The sequence below is a fragment of the Musa acuminata genome, chromosome BXJ1-8, assembly GCF_036884655.1.
Source record: "Musa acuminata AAA Group cultivar baxijiao chromosome BXJ1-8, Cavendish_Baxijiao_AAA, whole genome shotgun sequence".
Lineage (NCBI taxonomy): Eukaryota > Viridiplantae > Streptophyta > Magnoliopsida > Zingiberales > Musaceae > Musa > Musa acuminata.
In genome coordinates this window covers 12406478-12417975 of record NC_088334.1, presented here as the reverse complement: position 1 = coordinate 12417975, position 11498 = coordinate 12406478, and the positions used below count along the sequence as shown (strand labels likewise).

Genomic DNA, 11498 nt, shown 5'->3' with positions numbered 1-11498 from the left:
ACAACCTTTACAGAATTTTCTCTCCTCTCTTTACAACTCAGAACTTAGAAGAAAAGAGGGAGAAGAACTTTTGACCTTTACAACAATTTTGAGCTCTAAGAATCACAGAAAAAGATCAAGATTTTGGTGTAAGTTCATGCTCTTTCAATGCTGAATGGGTAGGGTATTTATAGGCCCCAACCCAGTTCAAATTTGGAGCTCAAAACTGTCAATTCCCGGAATTCTGGGATCAGGCGGTTGCACCTCCTAACTAGAGCGATTGCATCGCCTGGCAGAGCTCAAAGACTGAGCCTCTGGGCGGTGCTACCTCCTGTCAAGGGCGGTTGCAACTCCTGCCAGAGCTCGAAGACCGAGCTCAGGCGGTTGCACCTCCTGACTGAGGCGGTTGCACCGCCTGGCTGGAGCGGTTGCACCTCCCAGTCTCGCTCGGAGACTGAGCCTAGGCGGTGCAACCTCCTGCCTTGGGCGGTTCAACCGCCTGGCAGAAATCAGGGTCCGAATGGGTTGATCCATTCAACCCAATTTGGGTTTTTCAGGGGCCCAATTGCCCCAAGATTAAGTTAATGGGATCACCTCTCATTTCCAACTTAATCATTGTGCTAACTACGATATTCCCTAAGACATTTACTGCAACTTGCTCCGATGCGTCAATCGCTTCTTCCGGCGAGCTTCCGGCGAACTTCCGTCGATCATCCGATGAACCCTCGGTGATGCTCCTGCGGACTTCCGGCAAACTCCTGGACTTGCGACGATTCACTTGGTGAGTTCCGACGAGCTTCTTTGGCAAGCTTATGGATTTCTCGGATTTGTTCCAGCAGAACCTCCGACGACTGTCCGAACTTTCGTCGAACTCTCGAACTCCCAACGTGATCATTGTCATGACTCCGGCGCAACTCCTACTGCATGTCTTACTTTCATCATAGTTAATCCTGGACACTTATCTCAACATACAGATTAGACAACAAATGACAATTGACTTCATCATCAAAATCCGAGATTCAACAATAGTTTGGTAGTAAGTTGAGACGACGGCTCTGACCTTGTTGAGGGTTGGTCGGCCGAGGATGGCGTTGTACACGGTGGGGAGGTCGACCACTAGAAAATTGGTCATTACTGTCTTCGACCTTGGCGGGGCCCCCAAGGTTAAGGGCAGGGTGATAGCTCCCAGCGGTGAGATCGAATCTCCGGTGAATCCGGTGAGCGCCGAGCACATTGGCTTCATGTTCTCCCTAGCCAAGCCGAGCTTTTGGAAGGCATCGAAGTAAAGTATGTCGGCTGAGCTCCCGGTATCGACCATGATCCTCCTTACTTGCGCGTTGGCGATCCTGGCAGATATCACAAGCGCGTCGTCGTGCTCGGGTTGTTCGGATGCTCCGGTCGGGAAAGTGATCTCGGGTTCGGGCCCGTTCCCGTGAGCTTCGGTCGGGGCGGCTCTGGCGTAAGCCTTTCTTCCCGTCATGGAGCCCCCGCCAAACGCGGGGCCGCCGGCTATCACATCGATGTGTCGCTCGATAGGGCCCTCCAGTCACGGCGAAAGTTCCTTGTATGGTCGAAGGTACTGGCCGAGATGCCATCTATGGATGAGCTCCTCGATCTGCCTTTTTAACTCACGACACTATTCAGTGTCATGCCCATGCTACCGATGGAAGCGGCAATATTTTGATCGGTCTGCCAGCTCTTGCGGGCTCCTCATCGGGTGAGGATCTTTGAGTAGTCCCTTCTCCTTTATGTGGAGAAATATTTTTGTTCGGGACGAGTTCAAGGCGGGGAGAGGGGACCTTGGTGTCGGCGGGTCGAATCTATCTAATCTACGCCGGGATGCGGCGGGTTGTTGCTACCGGGGCGGTTCCGACTTGCCCCTCTACGTTCTAATCATGGGAATCATTAATTTTTGAATCACTATTGGTGAATCATTTTCTTTGTAAGAAACCTAAAACACATTTCAATGATATGTACAGTTGAATGATTTAAAATATATTTTGATGGCACGCGTAATCGGATTAATCTAATGTACATTTTGATGATTGTGCCACCCAACTATTCTAAAGTTCATTTTGACAATAGACATAGCTTAATCGGCCTAAAACGAATCTCGACGACATACGTGATCGATCATATCGACGTAAAGTACAGATCAATGTAAAGTATTTTTTAATGATATACATAGCCAAGATAGTCAAATGCACTAAATAACTTATGATTAGGTTTAGTATCGATTGTTTAACAAGAGTCACTTCCTGACTTGACCTCATCAAACTCTACATGCATTGGGTGGGGCAAACGAAGAGCGATAAGAATGTGACGATACCTTAACACCACATTGTCAACAACTTAACATCATATAACTGACACCTTGGTACCATGTGATTAGTATCTCATTACCACGTGATGAGTACGTGGTTGACATCTCGGCATAAAACTAAATTAGTTAGATCTCACTATATTCTGGATTCGATATGACCTAATCATTGACGTTATAATTGACGTTAATCACAAGAGTAATGATATTAAGAGCCCACTGTGAAAAGCTCACAAGACAGCTCAAAGCATAGGACCAACCTTTCGACCCCACAGCTTAGGCATCGTCGAAGATGACGATAACACTGGTATATAGGTTGATTTTGGAATCATCAGAGTGTGGTGATAGCTGAAACAAATCTAAATTAAGTTGTGACTGCACAACTTAAATCTCGATCGGCTCCAAATCATTATTGGCTTGGTCAATTAAGTTGTGACTGCACACCTACAACTTGATTTCCATTGGTTAACGAGTTTATAGTCGATCGATAACTGCATGTCATGTTTGGAACTTTAGTCATTATTTTCTCAGCGTTAGATTCCTCCTTGAGGCGTGTAATATATTACTTAGAATAACGTATGTTAGTATGACAGAGTATCGGAAACACAGGCTAGAATTTGTGTTGGGACAATGTGTTTGTGAGAATGCATGACAACAATTTCATACGGTAAGCTCTGCTTTATATAGCTTTCTTTGTTTGATCGCATGACTTGGCTCGAATAGAGTCACAGTACAGCTTTGTCTGTTTGCTCCATGACATGTTCCGAGTGGAACCACAAAATGGTAGTCCTAAAGGCAGTGATTCCATCCATGGCGTTGTGTGCAGGCGATGTTTGACGAAGGAAGAAGCTCGTTACGACACGGAGCAGATATCTAAGAGGAGGGTGCCACTCCTCTGTTCCCATCCAGTGAATTGGACTCGAAAGAAGGTAACATGGTATCCTTCCAATCTCTAATCATACCCACCCAATTAATTGGTTGGATGGATTGACAAGAGCATAATTATTTTGGTTATGTACTCTATGCTGCTTATTAATTTGGTATAGATTTCGGTATCTTTACGAGAATGATGGTTGCCTCAAGAAAGAGACGATGGAAGAAGGGAAAAAAAAGCAGATGCAGCATATTCGACAGGAGCCTGACAATTACGAAGAGAAAGAAAACAGCATATCTTAATTGGACTTTCCTATCGATCTGATGGTTGCATCTTTCTATGACATAATAGCCAAAGTAGTAAAACAATCTTCTACCCTACCGAGGATTTTGTACTGCGAACGTTGATTCCTCAGTGGAGCACAACGGTCTCGAAGCAGTTAAGCCCGTCGAGTTCCACAGCAAACCGTGCTGCCCTCCGCTGCGGCTGCAACTCATTGTTCGGCGGAGCGAGGCCGGACTCGTTGCTCTCATCTCTGTTCTCTTCTTCCTTGTCCTTCTTCCCGAACCCTCCTCCTCGGGCCTTCCCTTCGCCGGCGAAGAAGAAGCTCCCCGTCGAGCTAATAAGAGAGCTGAACCACTGTGTTTTCGGAGCGGCCATAAGGTCAGTATGCACGAGCGTAGTCGAGGCGAGGAAGCGCTGTGTGTGTCGAAGACGAAGAGGGCAACACGGCACGAGGGCTTATATAATGACAGGAGAAACGGGAGGGAAGAAGGCACGGAGGAATCCTAATTTGCTCAGGGGAAGGAAAAGAGAGGCGTGTGGAATCGTCGAGATGTTGGAGATTCACGAGCGCTATTGATCGAGGCTCATCATTCGGTCCGGCATCGGAATCGATTTCGTTACCGAGTCTTCAACCGTCGACATCATTAGAAATTATAGAACCGACTTTTGGGTTATGCAATTGGGACTCGTGCCATAATCCAATAGGGACAACGATTTCGGTGACGGCGTCGTGCCGAGGCACGTGGATCACGATTCCGAGGAATCATTTGAATTCTCACACGCTGTGTACATCTAATTCTTTCACATCCCCCTTAAAATCTCAAATTAAAAAGATATGATATTCCTCAAATTTCTCGAGAGTAACTAAAATTTTAGTTCGTTTGCTTGTTTTATGTTTAACTAAAAATTAAGTAAATTTTAATTTCTCAAAATTTTCAAATTAACTAAAATATCTCAAATTTCTCAAATTAATTTCTCAAATTTTAATTTCTAAAATTAAGTAAATTTTAATTTCTCAAATTAACTAAAATATCTCAAATTTCTCAAGAGTAACTAAAAATTTTAATTTTAACTAAAATTAAGTAAATTTTAGTTAATTTACTTAACTAAAATTAAGTAAGGAATCTAAAAAATATCTCAAATTTCTCAAGCATTACACCTATGCTTGTTTGTCTTGTTTAATAGGATATTTGTTCTCTTACTTAATAAGAGTGCTAAATATTGGGCAGATAGTCTATTATTCAATCCATAGTAGATTTTAATAATTCATAGCCTATTTTAACTTAAACTCTTTTTTCTTTTAATCTAAAGGTGTGACGAATAAGGATAGAAAAAGAAGGTAGTGGTGATTATGAAAAAGGAAGAAGCACAATGGCAATTGAGGATAGAAGAACAAGAGAGAAAGAAAATAGAAGAAGACGAGGACAACGAAGAGGTTGTTCTCGATCATCCATACAGTATTATCACTTCATGTTAGATCAGATTTATAGTCGATTCTTGTTGTAATCACTTGGAGAGATTTTAGATATTGTACACACTAACATAATCCTTGTATCCTAATTATTCTCTTGTGATTGTTATTTGAGTTTTAAACAAGAAACTCCGAGATGTGTACATTCATTATTGTTATATTAATTTTTTTCTTATTTATCTCATGGTTTTTACCGTTCGTGTTGGAGAGGTTTTTGAATGTAAATCTTGGTATCCTATTTGATTATAATTTTTATTTAATTTTACTATATAATTTTTTTTATCACATCACTAAAGACATTTCCCTTGATTGTTCTATCTCGCTACCATTAGGGACTTCTATTAGTGTTTATCTCTTTATTTTTTCTGTTGTCAGTTCATGACTTGATGTGTTAGTATTGTTGCATCAGAATTTGTTTTGTTTTTGGGCAATTGCAGTTTCTTTGGTATAGTCAATTTCTTTTGGCAAGTGTAGTTTCTTTAGTAATAATGGATCTAAATGGCTACTCGGCTTTCGTCCAATTAAAGCCTTGTCCTCCCTTTTGCTCGTCACGTCCTATTGATTTATTTCTTCAAATTTTTGATACTCGATGTATATTTATAAGAATAAATCTTAATTATTTATTTATTTATACTTAAATCTTTATTTAAAACTAAATCATCTTACCTAAATCCCTGATTAAAAAAATTAAATTTAATTAAGATTCCTTCCGATAGTTAACTAAAATATTTACCAAAATGATTGTATCACATCACAAACTATTCAGTGATTATAAAAATAATGGCGCTATTATATATTCCAATGTTCCAGTATAATCTAGATCTGAAATGAGAAATAATGATCATGATCACCCATCACCTTGATTCAAACTTTCTTTCTTGCTATTCTGAATGGTGATGACACAGGACATGAATCATGATCCTCATTTTTCATTTCCACAATCATGTTTTTTGCCCAACAAAGACCACACTACGTGGAACATTTTATTTTGATTAATAAAGAAGATACCATGCGTGGGATTGGAACAGTTCTGAATACTGCCGTGTACCTCATGAATGAAAGTCGTATGACATCTTGTCACTATTTTAGTGGAATGCCCAGTGGATTCGCTATCTTACAGTGAAATGAAATGGCAATATGCATCTAAAGATGTAGGATGTTGCTGGTCTCAATCATCAGCGCATGCCATCACTGAATTCTGTGCGAGTGGAAAGGAGCACAGGCGATGACGTCGGACACCGAAGTGCTTCCACACCACCAAACCATTATTTATTGCTGCTCGCAGTGCCTCTTTACATCATGCAATGCAACACCTTAGATCCAACTCTCGTTAGATCCTTGTCAGCGGAAGAAATCAAGAGTCTGCGAAGGAGGAACATGGCATGCGACAGAAGAGCAGCTTAACAGTACAGGCCATGAGAAGGTTTTGTGGACATGGAAATCCCAACACCCGCTGTTCCATTCCATCAAGCACACAATACAGAGCACCCTATACACGTAACACTCCACCGCCCACCCCGGAAGCACGAGCGCCCTCAGGCGGATGCTGCTGCAGCCACGCACACGGGGAGGTCCTTCTCGAAGTTTGGCGGCGCGCTCAGGATCGGATTGCTCTCGAAGAAGTTCACCGGCTTGAGGTCGAAGCTGGCGGACACGGTCGGCATGATCGGGTAATCTTCCTGGCAAGGGATGTGGTGGAATCCCAACGTGTACCACAGCACGATGTCCCTGTTCTCGATGGCCCTGTCCCTGCACATCACAGCCTCTCATGGTCACTTCACTCGGAGACGAAGAGCACCCACAACTCACCGTTACATCAGTACTGCAGCATCGTTCCTTACCTCTCAGACCAAACAGCCAGTGTGTCCTCCCCTTTGCTCTGGTACACGAACAGCCCGCCCGCCCATTCCTCGCTCTCGTTGTACGGTGTCACCCATATCTAGCATCCAAAGGAGGCGTCAGTGCGAGCGTGGAAGTGAAGCTGTGAGTTCTCATGGTAAACACGGTCCTCATCACCTGGTTGTTGGTGAATGCGCCTCTTCGCTGCGGGGGATCGTCGTGGTCGAGCAGGCTGGCCGCCGTGGCAGCGGGCACCACCTTATAGCCGACGGGGTTGCCGACCCTCGTGGTCTTGGACGGATTGATCACATGGAACTCCGATGGCTCGTACAGCTTCATCTTGATCTGCGCGTCCTTCTCGGTCTTGGCGACCTGCCTAGTGGCCTTGATGTAGCTCGTCCTCGGCGACTCCCCGGGGTTGGCGTCCTCTCTCGCCATCTTGACCTTGACGAAGGAGTTGTTGGCGCCGTCGACGTCCAGGTCGAGGTGGAAGGTGATGTAGTGGTCGTGGATGACGCCGATCACGTTCTCCGACAGGATGGTGCCGTACATGTCCTCGTTCTGCGGGAATTGGTTCAGGTGCGAGAACGGGGTTCCTTTCACCATGAGAATGCCGCTGAGCCCAACCTGCTTGTTTCATTTCAAGCACAGAACACAATGCATCGCGAAACTAAGACTCTCATGGTGTCAATATGCCGGAGAGCAATACGTCTAAGAAACAGAGCAAGCAGTGCCGCCGCCGAAGCATACGCTCGTAAATAGCATCACCAAACAGAGCACGTCTCTGCATCTATTTGTACAAGAAGAATCTACAGCTATGATCTTTGTATGTTGTCTTCCGATGCAGGCATCGGTTGAAGCCTTGCGATCAAGACTTCCTAGATGAGGAGCTGACGAGGACAGGAAGCCTAAGATTTTTTGCATTAGTGAAATCCAACAATTGCGGGCTAGAAGCGTTGGATGCAGTCAACTTATGTCGTTGGCTCCTGCCATCAACATGTCCTATGTCCTATGTCAGACGAATTACGTTGCCACTTGCTAACGTAAAGAGGAAGAACAGAGGGAAGAAAGGAACAAATGAGCAAAAAGATCTGAGTGCATGAACGCAAACCTTGACACGGATCAGCCCATCTGTTTGGAACTCCCAGTCGATGATGTAGTCGTAGTTCGCCACTGACGCTGCCATCCTCGCCATGAGCGTCACCTTCGGCCTCGCCTCCCGTATCTGCTCACAAGTCACACTAATGATGCATTTCATTCGATCAGATTGGCGTGACCGCCTTTGGATTGTGTCTTCTGTGAGCTTACATCCATGCCAGTGATCGGACTCTCGGAGTGGCGCCACGCGATGTCGCCCGCATACCGCTCGAAGATGCATACCATGTTCTCCCTGACGTAGGGCCGGCCGTCGGCGGCGGCGAACACGCCATCCATGTAGTGCGCGTTCCGGGGGCAGTCGTTGAGCGGCACGAGCGGCATCGCCTGCAGGCCGAACCCGTATTCGCCGGCGTCCATGTAGGTCTTGAAGTACCAGGCGTCAGTCGGGTCCATGTACGGCACGAAGAGCTCCGACACGAAGCCCTTGTGCATGACGCCCCGCCACTCTCCGGTGTCCGGGTCCCTCGCCCGAACTCGCGACACCACCACCCCGGCCCGCGCGTCCGCCTTGAGGTGGAACTCCCACCCGGCCCACCGCACCATGTGCCCCCCCTCCTCCACCTCGAAGCTTGGCCCCGCCGGCTGCTCGATCGATATCGGCTTCAGCCCCAGCCGCGGCGGGTCATCGTTAAATCCCGCCACCGCCTCGTACCGGTACTCGGTGCCGGCCGACTTGGGGATCGGGATGCCCCGCCCCTGTTCGGAGATGCTCACCACCTCCTTGGTATCCATGTCGAGGAGGACGGTTAGGCCCTCAATAGGCCGCATGTAGAAGTTGGCCGTGCCCTCCGCCGAGTAGCACTGCACCTTGATCAGCCGCCGGCCTTCCTCCTTCTCACCGTACCAGCCGGGAGAGATGGGGAGGCAGGCCACGTCCGAGAGGCGCACGCCTCTGGCGAGGACGGTGCTGTTGAACGCCGCGTCCGACAGCGGCGCCCACGTCGAGGACGACATGTCCTCGATGGTCATGGTGGGGAACCCGGAGGCCGGGATGGGGAGGGTGGTCAGGGCGCCGGAGGCGAGGTCGACGGTAAGCGCGTAGGACTCGCCCTTGAAGCGCGCCACTACCGAGGCGCGGCGAGCGGGGAGAGGAGAACCTTTCGACCACGCCTCGACGGAGGACTTATCGGGCTCCGAGAGGGTGAGGGTGTGAAAGATGACGGAGGATGGGGAGGAGGAGAAGGGAGGCTGGGAAAGGAGGATGGACCGGGCGGCGGAGATTTCTCGCAACGTCAGCGGGTCGAGGGGGTGGCGCGGGACGTCGTCGGAGTGGTCACGAACAGCGGCAGAGGAGGAGGCGGACCGAGTTGTGGATGAGGAAGAGGAAGGTGTGGTCTGCTTGGTTTGGATGCGATTCTTGGAGGTGCACCAAGAGGAGAAGCGGTTGCAATCAAGTAAATCAAGCTCATCGGCGGCGGGGGAGGGGAGATGGATCCATGAGCGGGTGAACAGTAGGAGGACGACGGCGGCGAGGATGAGGAAGAGGAAGCGGATGAAGGAAGTGGACTCCATTGTCCTTTTCGACCTAAGCTCTATGTGGAAACGAAGTGGGGGGCGTGGTGGCGTTTAAGAAGGACTAGTGAAGGCTGACGGCATAGATAGAGACAGAGCAAAGGACAGCTCTGCCGGAAATATCGCTGGAGAATCTCCTAATTTTCTCTCGGAATCAACACATTTCCATATTTTTCTGAAACGACATAAATAAACGATCACTTCCCAAAATAAAAAGGAAGGCTTGATCGAGCAATTATTGAAGGCCAAGCACGCAGCATCCAACACACTCTGACGAGGATGCCATTAGTGGACCCAATTTGTTTGTCAAGATTCGAGATGGCTCTTCTGATTCTTTTGGAATCTCCATGGTTACCCTACTTTTCGTACGGTGTAAAATTAAATATGTTTATCAATGCTCTTTCGTGAGGAGTCAAAGTCAAATTGTTAAATTAAAAATTAATTATTGAAATTGGATATTGGTTCAAAGCTTATATCTATCACAGTTCGATCTTCATCGGTATACTCATTCGGCTTTGTAGATTTAGAATCCTATAGAACTGTGTTAGAGATATTCTAAATATTTTTTCTCTAATACTTAAATTGATTTTAGATTTATATTTTCTAAAGTATTGAATTAGTATATTGAGAATATATATGATGAGTCATTTTACATTCATTCTTATGATTATCACTCTTTCGATCAATTACGAAAAGTAAATATACATGCTCTTATTGGACTGATCATAATCATTGACACGGAAGTGCTTAATTTGTTACAATCTGCTTATATGAATTTTGCTGATGCTATAGTATATTTTTCGGCCTATAATATTGTCTCATAGTTTTTAACTCGATCATTCAAATATGATAACTCATGAGCATATTTTTTGGATAAAATTATAACTGTTTCAAGGTACTTTTCTTAATAATTAAGGAATAAATTAAAGAAGTTAGTTCCTAACTATAGAACACTTAATTTCAAATTCTGAATGATTGTTTCATATACTAATACTTATTTTGGTATTTATGAGTTAGAAATAATTTTAAAAACTGATGATACGAGCACAAGCTCTCTTGGAATGCTCTCTTAAACTTTGTATCTCTTGGATGCATCCTTGAGTGGTGAGTCTTGTGGTGATTTTTCTGTATTTATTTTTGATTTTATGAGTTCATTCCTTTTCTAGTATCGACTTTCTTCCTAAATTCATTATGCATTACCTCCGGTATCAATCATGTGTGAATTTGGGATAAGTAATATATGCTTAAAGAAAAAAAAAAAAAGATAACTCCCCAAGTCCAAATACTGATTCAATACGTGGGTGGTTCTCCCTTACATATGGGAGGAACTTAAGATGATAATTCATCGATAACGCAGAACCAGCGAGAATCGCGTTTCATATCTTACTTGCATATATTTGCGCCACGATTCTATCCTCTCCTGTGGAATAAAGAATGGGCAGTGCAGGGCGCCCCTCCCTCCCCTGGAAACGTGAATCTATATCTGGTGGTCATGGCTCCCGAGAGACAATACAATTTGATCATAGGGATCCGAACCTGCCTAACGTGTTTGGTTATGTCTATTTTGAATGCCTTTGAATGATCTTACAGCGGTCATTTGGGATCCAAATCCGATCTCATACATGGAATATTTGACACGGTCATTGTCAAGGGTTCCAACTTCCATGCACTGATGATTAAAGGCCCATTATTGGCCCAAGCCCATTCAAATAGCTATCGTTTCACGGGAAACGCCTTCTATATTGCATGTAACAAATTAGACTACGAGAAATTTAAGATCTCCTGATGGGGGTTTCCTACAAAGAGGGGCGGAAGGGTTTCCCGCTCCCCTCAAGGCTTCGGGGTTTGAATACGGGTTTGTTACATCTCCCGGCTTCTCGCCTCCCACGTTTCGTGCTCCAAGAAAGAATCGAGCGCCCGAAGGGCTTCCCCTTCCCCTTTCCCTCCCCTTCCCCTTTCCCTCCCCTCCCGCTGCCTTTCTATGCCCCCTCCGCGCGATCGGACCGCCGGCTGTCCTTTTGCAAGCCCCGCTTTACCCCTCCTCTCCGTCGCGATCCCCT

At 45.8% G+C, this 11498-nt stretch overlaps 1 protein-coding gene across 1 annotated transcript; it reads right to left on the bottom strand.

Annotated features, from left to right (window-relative positions):
* Positions 1–6173: 6173 nt before the first annotated feature.
* LOC135587557 (amine oxidase [copper-containing] gamma 2-like) lies at positions 6174–9481 on the bottom strand. Its single transcript, XM_065079116.1, has 5 exons — positions 8077–9481; positions 7880–7993; positions 6946–7395; positions 6771–6868; positions 6174–6678 (listed from the first exon to the last, which is right to left on the bottom strand). Exons 1-5 carry the CDS (start codon positions 9436–9438, stop codon positions 6465–6467), a joined length of 2238 nt encoding a protein of 745 aa, XP_064935188.1. The 5' UTR covers positions 9439–9481; the 3' UTR covers positions 6174–6464.
* Between the last annotated feature and the right edge of the window lie 2017 nt (positions 9482–11498).